The sequence below is a fragment of the Sturnira hondurensis genome, unplaced genomic scaffold (assembly GCF_014824575.4).
Source record: "Sturnira hondurensis isolate 20B ecotype Veracruz unplaced genomic scaffold, ASM1482457v3 Scaffold0004136, whole genome shotgun sequence".
Taxonomy (NCBI): Eukaryota; Metazoa; Chordata; class Mammalia; order Chiroptera; family Phyllostomidae; genus Sturnira; species Sturnira hondurensis.
In genome coordinates this window covers 45,475,255-45,488,504 of record NW_028076767.1, presented here as the reverse complement: position 1 = coordinate 45,488,504, position 13,250 = coordinate 45,475,255, and the positions used below count along the sequence as shown (strand labels likewise).

Here is a 13,250-nt window from a genome sequence, read left to right as displayed (position 1 = left end):
AATGAATAATCACAATTCACCAACACTTCAGTAGCCTAACGTTCATTCAAGGGTCCTAAGACTCAACTGGGAAAACCTAAGTTTTCAATAACTATTTTCAAATGTGGAGATCAGGAAAATTTGAATTTACACCAGGTGAAAAGCAAGCATTATCAATCTTGCTGGGTTGGTTCACACTGAACAACTTATAATGCGGTATTAACATTGACATCTCAACCTCAGTCTGTAACAAGAAAGTACCAAAAGGGATAGTTCCTGCGAATTAATGCTAGAGGGATCATCTTAATAATAGTGAAACAAAAGTAATGTTTGTTGTAACAATATTAGATTGAGTCAGAACACAGAGTCCAATCTCTCAGCCAGGCAAATATGGCAAACACGAAGAATAAAATTATACCCCAAAACTCGAAACATCACATGTTTTTAGTACATCAGTAAGTGTGTTTGAATTACATATCCTCAAGGGAGAGTATATTTAGCCAACTTCTTTAAAGCTTCTATGAACACAAATACACGTTCTAGAGCACAGAACCTAAAAGAAATCTGAATTAACTTTCAATTAATGTAACATGTTTTATGTGTAGGAAAAGAAATAAAACTCCAAAAATACTGGATTCGGTATGCTTTCACATCACTTACCCAACAGATGGGTCCAGAGCAATCCCTCTAGGATGCCCCAAGTCTTCAGTTATAAGGACAACCCGGTGGCTCCCATCCAAATTGGCCATATCTATGCGGTTGACCTTTGTCTCCACCACATAAAGTTTATTATTAACCCAGTCCACAGCCAGATTCTCTGGATCATCAATAGAAACATTGAGAACTTCTTGGATATCTAAACCATTAACACCAACTGAAAAAACCTGAAAGGAAAACCCAAAACATTATACTTCTTAAAAATGTCATGCAATTTAATTGAATTAGAATTTTATGAATGGCACAAGGAAATATAAGAGGGAGAAATAAAATTCAATAACTCTTTTGGAGTCTCTAAAATTTACATTTTAAAAATCGCCACTGCATTACTCAAAGTTGAAGTTAAAACCATCACATGTTCCAAATAAGACAGTATAACGAAAATTTGGCTGTTAGACAAAATAATGTCAATATTTGTTACTCAATCCTCAATTATGATTTCATTTAGAAGATGCAAGTAAAATCTGATTTTTATCATACGGGAAAGCAGAGTATTTTTTACATTTTAAATGATCAAGTTTCAAAATTACTACCAAATATCTACCCAGTTTTGAAAGAATGTCTACTATTTCTTTTAATTAGGCTTTTGGACTCCATTTCGAATAAAATTAAAAGTTGCTCAAGGCTAATCCATATAATAGACTGCTTTGTTTAATGGGTCCCATGTAATAGTATAGCATGGAAAAGGTGCTGATTAACATAAAATATCTCAAGGGCCTTTTTTGTTAGAAAACAAAGGAACTCTCCCCTTTGCTCCCCCCAAAGTGAAAAGCTATCAACACTCTGTGCTCGGGGTTCTATCAGCTCCCAAGCTACCCACCTAAGATTTCTGTTTACCTTATCTAGCACGGTGTCAGTCCAAAAGACTCTTTGTAGGTGATAGTGAAAATCCACACCCACGGCCACTCCACGATGCTGAGACTCTACCAGGATCCTAAAGGATCTTCCATGAATATCACCCATTAGCAAATCTCGACCATCAGAGAAGATAACAGAGGCCTCACCAGCTAAGTGTGAAAAAGGAAGGCATTATTACTTCTTCAAATGAGCAAAGATGATGAACTAACTACACCTGATGTTTTTCTGCTTTTTCAAATATGTTCTTCTATGCTTTCTTATTTTATTTTAAAATAAACTCAGTCAGACATACAGGTGCCATTATACCCATTTTACAGATGGGCAAGCTGAGGCACAACACTGCTTAATGAAGTGTCCAAAGTCACTGTAAATTAAGAATTCAAGTGTCCTGACTGCTGCTAGTCCAATGCACTTTCCATGATACTGAGGGGAATACATCAGATATTTTTCAAGAATCCTTGATAAAATGAGCACTTTATCTCAGGTGCAACTGTAGATTATATAAAACACAGAACTCACTGTAAAGACTCCTGGGAAATCAGTCTGTGAAAAATATGGCAATGGTGGACCCAAATCTGCTATACCTGCTACACCCACAAGCATGCAAAATGAATGAGGTTATCCATGGCAGACCAGTTTGCAATAGCAATGGAAAACAAACAAAAACTCATAGATACAGACAACAGTATGGTGGTTACCAGGGGGAGGGCGGGGGCAGTTAGTAAAGGTCAAAGGGGATAAATATATGGTGACAGAAGATGACCTGAGTTTGGGTGATGGGCACATAATATAAAATGTAGACCATGTAACATAGAAATGTACACTTGAAACCTATATCCGTATTTATTAACCAATGTCACCCTAATAAATTTCATTTTAAAATGCTTTCAGTTTAAAAAATCCTTTCTGCTTAAAAAAAAGAAATGATATAAAAGCTCATCAGTAAGGGACTAGTTAAATAAATTATGTACATCCAAAATATGGATTATGTCCCTAGTATGCCACTACTAGAATGAGGAAGAGCTCTCTGCACTGACATGAAAGCTCTTAAAAATGTATTATGAGCCCTGGCTGGTGTAGCTCAGTGGATTGAGCACAGGCCTGCAAACCAAAGGATCACAGCTTGATTCCCAGTCAGGGCACATGCCTGGGTTGCAGGCCAGTTCCTAGCAGGGGACCCACAAGAGGCAACCATACACTGACATTTCTCTCCTTCTCTCCTTCCCTTCCCCTCTTAAGATAAACAAATAAAATCTTTTTAAAAAAACGTATTATGCACATTAGCAAGATGCAGAACTGTGTGTATGTAGCTTCTACTAACATATGTAGAAATAGAGTTAAATACTAATATCTGTATATTCTTATTTATGCACTTAACAATCTCTAGAATTAAACACATTATAAGATAATGGATGTGGAAACTGGACAATGGGGAACAGATGGAGAAGATATTTTATTATTTACTTCAATTACTTCTTCTAATTTAAAGTTTTTGAATATGTGAATATATTATCTATTCAAAAATAAATTTAATTTTTTTAAATGAGCTGTACCTAAAAGTTCATAAACAGAAAAAACAAGTATCCCTACACAAAAGCAACTAGAGAATGGGCTATTCCTCAATCACGTGAGCAGATAAGTAAGCTTCCGGGCCACCAAAGGCTCTTCAAAATCAACTAGGGAAAAAAAACTGAAGAAAAGAGTGAAGCTGAAATCTTCTTACATAGAAATCCATGTCGACAAAAACACTTTGGCATCGCCATCTTTTCTTTTTTCACAGATTTTCCCCATAACTTTTCTCTACTACAATACTCTAGATTGATTCCAATAAAACACCCAGGAAGAAGGCATTCTCACAAATAGTAATCCAAATTTCACAAGTCCATTCTGAACCATCCCCAAATTTTGCATAAACACTACCAAAATTATTTTGATAGAGACTTGTCACCTACACTGTGGTAGTAAACTAATTAAGGAGAAATGCTCGAGTAGGTCCACTGTAGACAAAAAGTTTATTCCATGATTAAGTAGATGACACAATAGCCCAAGCCCAAAGTGAACAAGCAACCAATAAAAAAAACCATTAATAATAATCATCATTATTCACATATTAGTCCCTAATCAAAGTGTGAAATTCATGCTGACCCATTCTTCCAGCAGCAGGGACCACTCCTGATTTGTGATGATTAATCCTGCCATCTGCATAAATGCTGGAATTTCTTTCATGATTTGCTATGGAAGGAAGAGGTTAGTCATACGTTTACTGCCCAGAGACCCAGGTGTCCTTCATTTACTCACAGGAAGTATTGGCTTTGCAATGCCGCCCATGCTCCAAGATGTACCCTTCTGCACAGTGGCACTGGTGGTGGCCAATTCGGTCTTCACACATCTGGTCACAAACTCCCCATATCTGGCAATCATCAAAATCTGCCACAGGGAAAAGAAACATTTGTAACCAGGCTTACCAGCATTTCTAGACTACCCTCACACAAAAAAGTCTTCAACAAGCGATATGATGATGACCCTGTCTAAATAAACACCCTCTGAAGGGAGCACAGATTCTAGGCATACGATAAAAAACAGGAATTCAAAAACGATGTCTTCCTAGTAGGGAAAACTCAAAAGCATTTAAACACGTTTTTAAAAGGCTACAGACAAGATAACTCTATAGAAGACACAGAATGCTGCTCGGATTCATAGCCCTGTGGTATTGCATTTCGTTTCTTAATGTTGGTTTATAAAAAATATCTGAATTTTGATATAAATGCTTCCCTTTAAAACTGGGCTTTACAATATGTGGTAGCCACCAGTCCTCTGTGGCTTCTTAGGTTTATATTTAAATTAACTAAAATGAACAAAAAGTAGTAATTCAATTTCTCAGTCACCTCCACAACATTTCAAGTGCTCAGTGATCACAGATGACTAGTGTCACCATGCTGGAGAGCACAGATATAGAACATTTCCATCTCTGCAAACAGTTCTGCTGGCCAGTGCTACTTTAGAATAAAGTAACACCTGCTTTACATCCAGCACCTCAATAAGACACAAATGTGTTACTATAATAAACTATTTAGAAAGATCTATCTACCCAGTTGCTTTTCTTCTGATGTCAAAAAAATCATAACCAAAATTAATTTAAAATGAAAAATAACTTCTCTTCTACTCATTTCTTTAGCATTTATTACATGTCCATACATGATAAAGCTCTACTCAATGCCATAAGTCCCAGAGTTTTACTATGTAAAAAAGCAATTCAATATAATTGACCTATAAATGATACAATATGGAGGTGGGGAACAACACAAGAGATAAAGAGTCTTTCTTAAAAACAGTGAATTTTAAGGGCTACAGAAATTGTCCTCTCCTTGGTAGACTGATGTCAAATAAATATTTCATCTGACCCTCCAAGTTCACGTCCATTCTTCACGCTCCCTCACCCTGCTCTCTTCCCCGGAAGGACCACCTCCACAACGCATACCAATAGGGTTCCCACACCCTGGGCTTCAGAAAATCCTCAAGTAATTAGAATCCCTGAAACTGTTGTACCCTCGGGTCTAGGATCCTGCAGATTTCTAGAATCTAATTATACTTGCAAATGTCAGAGTTGTGAACTGGATTCTATCACACCTGCTGGGTGGCCTGCCACCCGGTGACTCCTCAACAAGAAAGCTCAAGTCAAGGGAATGAACTAATGGTTCTAGTTTTCCCAAATACAACAACATGGGCCAGCATAATTTTTCTTTCCAAGGATTGTAAATTTTTAAAAAATGACCCAATTCGAACAAGATAAAAGGGCCCAGTCCTCTGTGAGTCTAAATGAAAAGCCCACTTTGATCCATCCCTTCTGGGCCCTCACCACGGCCCTGGGAAAACAGCCCCTGAGGCTTCGCTTCAGTAGGAACAAAGTACAGGACTTTCGCCCTCAAACTTCCAGAATGTCCTGACCTCGTTTTTAATGCAGAACCAATGAGACTGGGCTGAAGGGTCTGGAGGCACCTGGGAGCAGGCAAACAGAAGAAAATTGAAGGTAGAAAAGGCATAACTAGAGGTCTGGTGGTGCCAATGCCCCTCCTACCACCTGGGTTTCAAGTACTTTAAAGGTAAGAAAAAGTGCATAAAAATCATGTCACTTTTAGCGACTGAATACAACTATACTCTCCATTTGGAAAAAATAAAGGCTACTTAATATCTATAGGTAATTAAATTGAAGACAAGAAAGTAGACTTGAGTTTTTTCGTGAGCACAGGCAAGGTAATACAAACTAAATACATAAGACACTGCTATAATACTTACCTCCCACCCTGTTACTTTTCTTTCCTTGTTATTCTTTATTCCCTCCCACTAACAAACACTGCTTTGAAAATAATTCAAAAATCTCTTTCTAGCTTAGACTCTCTTGGACACGCTCTGATCCATCTGGCTGTGTGAAATCCCACCATGCCAAATGATCTTCCTGCCCTAACTCTGCCCCACGATCGATGTCCTCCCATCAACAAACAGCGTGTCCTGTCAATCAGAGATGGTAAGTCCACACCCTGCTTCAGCACGCCACCAGGCCAAGACTACCAGCAGCTGATAAATGGCAGAAAGACACAAGATTTCATGTCAAGATTATTCAATTTTATTGCTATTTATCTTTGAGGCATTCACTGGTGGGCCAAGTCTAAGGTGACAAATGTTGCATAGGTTTCCAACGCCTGATGCCTCTGCAATGAGTCAGCCACTTGGATGATGATAGACACACGGAGGGTATTTGTTGAACTGAAATGCTTGGAAGAGAAAACCAAAGAAACTCTCGTAAAAGCGCAGCTGAAATAAGTGTAACTGGTTTCATAATGCCATGCATTGAAACTAATGAGTGCTCTTTACAAAGCAAACAAAATAAAGTCTTCTTGGAAAAGAAATGTGAAATAAATGTTAACCCAGCTTCAAACTTCAGGGGCAACAAATACATTCTGGAAGGACAGGGAAGGTCATGGAAAAGGCCTCCTCAGGTGACAGGTTCTCACATTCACAGAGAACGTGGGTCTCCAATGTAGACTTCGGAGCTAATCTCAAACGAGGTTATCTGTAGTACAGTCCCAGGCACATACAGAATGACCTGAAAGGTGTTCGCCGTGGAACTTGACACCAGTGTCCCAGCGACAGACCACACTACTTCCAGGGGGGGTTGAACTGAAGGTTTTCTGTAAAATCCTGAAATTATCTTGTGTACAATATTGCACATTTTTGTATTCCATTCATTAATAGATTCAATGTTAAAACTTTGTCATGACAGTTTTTTCATTCCTTAATAGCTGCAAAAACAATTGAAGTGGCGTAGACCTCTAGCATATGAGAAGCCCTAGACACTTGGAAATATATCCTACAGCTCTTCACAGACTTAGATATTGGGGAAAGAGGTTGGAAAATGCACTCTCTGAACTCCAGGGTGAGGAAAATAAAAAAAGACCAAATAGGTCGTGGGTATCACAAGACTGAAGTAAGGATTCTGAAAGAATAAATCACTTTTAATGAAAACACATAAGGCCTATCAAGTTCCAACTGCAAGGCAATCCAGCCCCGACTCCTCTTCGGGGGTTGAAAAAGGAAAACTAGAGAAAAGCTGATGCAATACCAAGAATGTGGCTTCTGGTATTTCTATTGGAATTCCTTTTCTACTAAGAGAAAGGGGCAATGCCTGGACAACTAAAAGACTGGAAATCGGATTGGCAGCTGGGTGGTAGTAGAGGGGGGTGGGGAAGCCTGACATTTGCCAAAGACAAAGGAGCAGCCTCACACCCACACATGAGCCGCCCTCCCAGCAATGCCAGGGAGCACAGGCAGGGCTTCCAAAGTCAGTAAGCCTCCCAGCAAAGGAGGACATGCATGTAAAAACTATCTTTAAATTTCTTAAATGCATCCCCAGTGGGAATGATAAAACACAGAGGGTTCTGCAATCTTATTTAATGCCAGCCACAGGCCATAATGATTTATTTATAAAATGTTGTGAAATTATTAGAAACTTGGGGGCTTCCTTAAATAATTCAGAGTTCTCTAAGCCTTCAGGATCTCCCACGCTGACTTACAGAAAACACTTGAACTAGAAATGTCTTGTTGAATACAGTTAAAAGGAGTAATCAGATCATGGGCAAGCTTTGGGACATGGTCCCAGATATTAGAAACCTAAAATTACCCACTTTGCACACCACAAAGACAACCTCAATTGGATTATTTTACCAGAAGAAAAATCCCGTGTTTCTTGACACATGACAGGTAAATCAGCCCTATTGTCATAGTTCTCATTAACACTGAGGAATACTTTCTCAAGAATTGCAAGTTTAATGTGCTAAACTACAGTTTATTTCTGGCACTAAAAGTTTTTCTGGCTATGAGTAGTTATTAAAATCAACCATAATTATGAAAGTATAATTAAGCTGGAAGCCATGAGCTGAGACTAAAGACAGTAACTTCATTGGGTTTACCCAAATTAGTCTTTCTGGCCAAATTATATTAACACTTTAGAAGTTATTTCAGAAAAGACACTTTTATAAGAGCATTTCTTATGTACATCATGTTTGTTTTAATCCAGAAAGCCCTGAGGAAGCTCAAATTTCTAACAAATATCAAAAGAACACAAGTGTCCTGGGAAAATTAATGTTAATGAATTATTTCCATTGCCTTCCAGATGCCTTTTCCCAACACCAGCAAAAACAAACTTTTTCATTAAACCTCTGTGGTCACTACTTTTTGATATGTGAACAACTACATTTGTTGTTCACATATCAAAAATCAGAAAAAAGAAAAAATCAGGGCATTATAAATCCATGTCTAAATCCTAAAAAAATAAAAATCAATAATTCTCCCATCATAAGGCCCAATCTTAATCACAGTGGGCTGCAATGCTGGCTCAATTCAGATTAAAAAATTTCCTGGTGGAAGAAAGCATTCTTGTAATTCAGACAGGATAGGTGTGGAAAATATTTGGTGCACTGGTGCCTAGTTCACCACCAGCCATCAGCTGGCAGCAACATGGTAGAGTCCGTTCTTCTCGAATTAGTTTCCAGCCCAGGTAAAAATCAAGGGGATTAACAACCAGCAGAGCAGGGGCCGGTGTGGTCAGTGAAGCAGTGCCTCAGTGATCTGCTGTGTACCACTCTTTAGTTGCTGGGTCCAGGGGAGGTGTGAGCATACTGCAGAATTGGTCAGGGAAGCAGGGTAGGGCAGTTACAGAGTTGAAGGCAACAGCTGTACACCAATCGCATGGAAGTACTTCAGTATTTAACAACCTGTAAGGCTGTTCAAACCCTGCATCCAAATACTTATAAAGAAAACACAAAAACTATCTCCATCATCAGGTAGTAGACAGGCATCTGTGTAGCAAGTCAGCTCATCACAGGACCACTCTTTTGCCTTGTGCACCTCGCAAAAACTTCTCAGAGTTAGAACTTCATAATGTTTTCTGTGAGGACTGTTGCTCTTCGTTATACAGACCATCACTCCTATCCACAAGCACAGACTCCTTTGTGTTAAAGATCGCAGAAACCATCAGTATGGCAAGCACTGTGATGAAACACCAGGCGCTCCCACCTGTCACTTACCGACACATTTACGGGTGTTATTTTGGTCAGGGACATAACCTGGAGGACAATAGCATGCTCCTCCAAATGGGGCCACATGGCATTGATATTCACAGCCAAAGAAAGGACACAAAGTCACATCTAAACAGAGAAAAACATTTTGTTGAATGGTTACCTCTGAACAAGACCCATTTACCTATGAAGTAAGTGAGCATGCAGTCAAAACAGAGCGTCTGTCAGCATTCAAGCCTTACAGCAAAATTATGGTACAAAAGTTCAATTCGTATTTTAAAAAGTCCTTTTTTAAAAGATTTTATTTATTTATCTCTAGAGGGGAAGAGAAGGAGATAAGGGGAGAAATATCAATGTATGGTTGCCTCTCGTGAGTCCCCTGCTGGAAACTGGCCTGAAACCCAGGAATGTGCCCTGACTGGGAACTGAACCTCGATTGTGTGGATCACAGTCCCACGCTTAATCCACTGAGCTACACCAGCCAGAGCATAAAAAAATTCCTTTTTTAAGTTATAACTATGGCCCTGCCTGGTGTAGCTCAGTGGATTGAGCACAGGCTGAGAACCAAAGGGTGGCCGCTTTGATTCCCAGTCAGGGCACATGCCCGGGTTGCAGGTCAGGTGCCCAGTAGGGATTGTGCGTGAGAGCCAACCATGCATTAATATTTCTGTCCCTCACTTTCTCCCATCTCTAAAAATAAATAAATGCAATCTTTTTTTAAAAGTTATAACTATATACAAGTATAAGTCATCATAAAAAAGCTGTTTATGGCCCTGGCTGGTGTAGCTCAGTGGATCGAGCCTGGGCCTACAAACCAGAGAATCGCGGTTCGATTCCCAGCCAGGGCATATTTCTCTCCCTCTCTCCTTCCCTTCCCCTCTAAAGATAAATAAATTTTAAAAATATTTTTTTTAAAACTGTTTACGAAAACATCAAGTCATAAGTCTTTGTGTCTACATTAATAGAAGGGGCCAAGAAATTCCCAACTGACAAAATTGAAAATAACATCACAAACATTAACTGTGGCTAGTTTCAAATGGTGGGATTTCAGGTGACTATACATATCTCTCCTGTTAATTTTATTTTCTATTTTGTATTTTTATTTTGCATCATGACTATACATCTCTCATTAATTTTTAAAGCTCTATAAAAAGGGCTCCTAAGTAAAACGGAGCAGCTGAAGAATGCCATGGAAGTCTCTGCATATTTAAATACTACAAGTTTTTTCAAGGGGAAAAAAGGCCTTAGGGTCACAGGTACATAGTTACTTATAGGCAAGTACTAGATAATTTAGAATGTACCATTGATGAAATCAAGGTCATAAATTGTTATTCTCTTTCAGGACAGTGAGATGTCCACAAAGTTGATGGGTTGATGGTAGGGTGACTATTTTACAGCCCCAGAAAAAAAGAAGAAAAAAATTAACTCAAAGTATATATCCCAGAACCCAATAACTTCTTTTTTGAGTATAGACAGATTAAAACTTTTTCCATAATTATAAGCAAGGGAATAAAATCTCCCTTACAGTCATTAAAATTGCCATTAAAACTATTCTGCCTACCCTGGCTGGTATGGCTCAGTTGGTTAGAGCATCATCCCGTAACCAAAAGGTTGTGGGTCCGATTCTGTCAGGGCACATACCTAGGCTGCGGGTTCACTCCCTGGTGTGGGTGCATACAGTCCAGTCCAGGTGTAACAAATCAATATTTCTCTCTCACATTGGTGTTTCTCTCTCTCCCTCATCTCTCCCTTCCTCCCTCTCTAAAACCTTTGAAAAAAAATGTCCTCAGGTGAGCCCTGGCTAGTGTAGCTTAGTGGATTGAGCACGGGCCTGTGAAGCAAAGGATTGCTGGTTTGATTCCCAGTCAGGGTACATGCCTGGGTTGCCATGCCAGGTCCCCAGTAGGGGTCACATGAGAGGCAACCACACATTGGTGTTTCTCTCCCACTCTTTCTCCTTCCCTTCCCCTCTCTCTACAAAAAAATAAAATATTTTTTTAAATGTCCTCAGGTGAGGATTAAGAAAAACATTCTGCCTGGCTAGTAGGAAAATAAAGGCACTAATATTTGAAGCATCTCCCATCAAGAGATGGAATCCATTCTTTAATTCATTGAATCTATACTTGGCCAAGTGGCTTGCTTTGGCCAATAGACATTTAGCAAACATGATATAAGCAAAGGTTTAAAGAACTTGTGCACTAAGGTTTGCCCTTTCCACCACCAAGCCTGAGATAGCCAAAACCTTTATCACTACATCCTGACAAGGGAGTGAGCTGGTCTAGGTCAGAAGAACTACCCAGCCAAACAACAGATCTGTGAAAAATAATAAATATTTTCTGGGATAGTTGGTTAGGCAAACATCAACTGACAATCTCTATATTTGGGATTCTGTTATAGAAAAACAGAGGCATATCTTTCTGAAATATACCCAGACAAATTTCCATCCTCACCACAACGTCGTTGTGCGGTTTCATTGGCTTCATCTTCTCCTGAGGGACAATCCAAAGTTCCATCACAAACTTTTGTAATTGGGATGCATTTTCCAGACTTTGGACAGGCCCATTCGCCTGGGTAACAGTTATGAAAATGATGAGGACTGCTTTCTGTGAGGGGAGAAAAAAACAAGAAAGTTACGGGCCACATGAGAAGTAGAGCCAGCTCTTTTTTAATCCACGGTTAAGAGAGGATGTAGATGAGGTAGAAATCTACAAATGGCCTGTATTTTAAAATAAACTAGAACCTTCTAACTCTATCAATAGACTTTTACTGAGTTTCTAAGGAGCGGCAAAATGGAATTAAGTTTCATTTATTCTGGGGGGAAGGCAGCCCCCAGTTAGGTTATAAAAGTAAGATGCAGATATGGCTCTGAATTATCCACAAACCAGATGAATAACCCCTAGAAGGATTCAGTTATTTAAACCACGAATTACAGAACTAGGTCTATTAAGGTAACACCAGGATTCCTCAGTTTTTATTTTTCTTCTTGTTTTTGTCTTTTTTGGTTATTTGCTTTTTTTCCTTAGTGAAACATCAACAGTGCAAGAAAAACCATAGCTGAAATGTGGGAAGATCACTTGCTGGAACACAGAAATGTGAAACCAGTTGGCGTGCCCAGAATGAGCGGCACTCTTACATCTGGGACTGCAGCAGTACAAGTGACTTGCTTGATGGTGTGGGGGTCAGTAACTTCTGAACTGGGAGAGGTACTGCCGAGTGAGGAAGGGGACTGTTATTGGCAATGTCCTCCTCATAGAATCTTTAAAGGCTTCCCTGGATAGCATCTCCTCCTGCGAATACGAGTCCCTGACTCCATCTCTCGAGTTGCCTCTGTGGCCTCTCTCCCACCACTGGATGTCAGTCACCCATCATTTGGAAATCAAAATTTGAAAACAAAACAAAACTGAATTTAACTTTTACCAAGGTTCAAAGTCATTTTTCAAGGTTAGAGGACAAATTGCATTTTTCCCTCTTTTCCCTCTTCCCCATCATACTTCTTTGCTATAGATAAGTCTAGTTAAGTAAGCAGTCTTAAAAAGAAACAGTAAGCTATCAAAGGGGGAGGGAGTGCCCTACCTACTTTACCCTAATAATAGAGGGAGGATATAACATAATTATCATTTATGTTATATTTGTATTCTTGGTCTTTTTAGGAAAAGCTAGTAGAGTCACCTTCTTCCCACTAAGCCCCTTAAATCCCAGACAATCCTGAGACTTGCTTGTCACACAGATAATTTCTAACAATGAAAGCAGAAAAAATAAGTTCTGGAAAACAGTTTAAGAAAATGCTTTTCTATCAGAATCTCTTACCACATCCATCTTCATCTCCATTATCTGTGCAGTCATCGTCTCCGTCGCAAACCCAGTTTTGATTAATGCAGTGGCCATTGGGGCAAGTGAACTGATTGCCTTTGCAGGTCTCGTAGTCTGGAAGAAAACAACAGCTGACCTCCAAAGACACAAGTCACTTGGGAAAATCTCAAAGTGCTCATCTCACTGCCTTAGTAGAGCTTTTAGAAACTGAAATTTTGTCTACAGCCATACCACCCTGAACGCGCCCGATCTCGTCTGATCTCGGAAGCTAAGCAGGGTCGGGCCTGGTTAGTACTTGGATGGGAGAAACTGAAA

At 39.4% G+C, this 13,250-nt stretch overlaps 1 protein-coding gene across 1 annotated transcript in view; it reads right to left on the bottom strand.

The window, feature by feature from the left end:
• Window positions 1-13,250, bottom strand: part of LRP2 (LDL receptor related protein 2) — a 196,075-nt gene that overhangs the window by 125,288 nt on the left and 57,537 nt on the right. The window contains exons 7-12 of the mRNA XM_037044526.1: window positions 12,933-13,049; window positions 11,576-11,728; window positions 9,135-9,254; window positions 3,853-3,981; window positions 1,534-1,703; window positions 640-863 (exon numbers count right to left, since the gene is read on the bottom strand). Of these exons, the coding sequence (XP_036900421.1) occupies window positions 640-863; window positions 1,534-1,703; window positions 3,853-3,981; window positions 9,135-9,254; window positions 11,576-11,728; window positions 12,933-13,049 (913 nt within the window). The remainder of the gene's footprint in view (window positions 1-639; window positions 864-1,533; window positions 1,704-3,852; window positions 3,982-9,134; window positions 9,255-11,575; window positions 11,729-12,932; window positions 13,050-13,250) is intronic.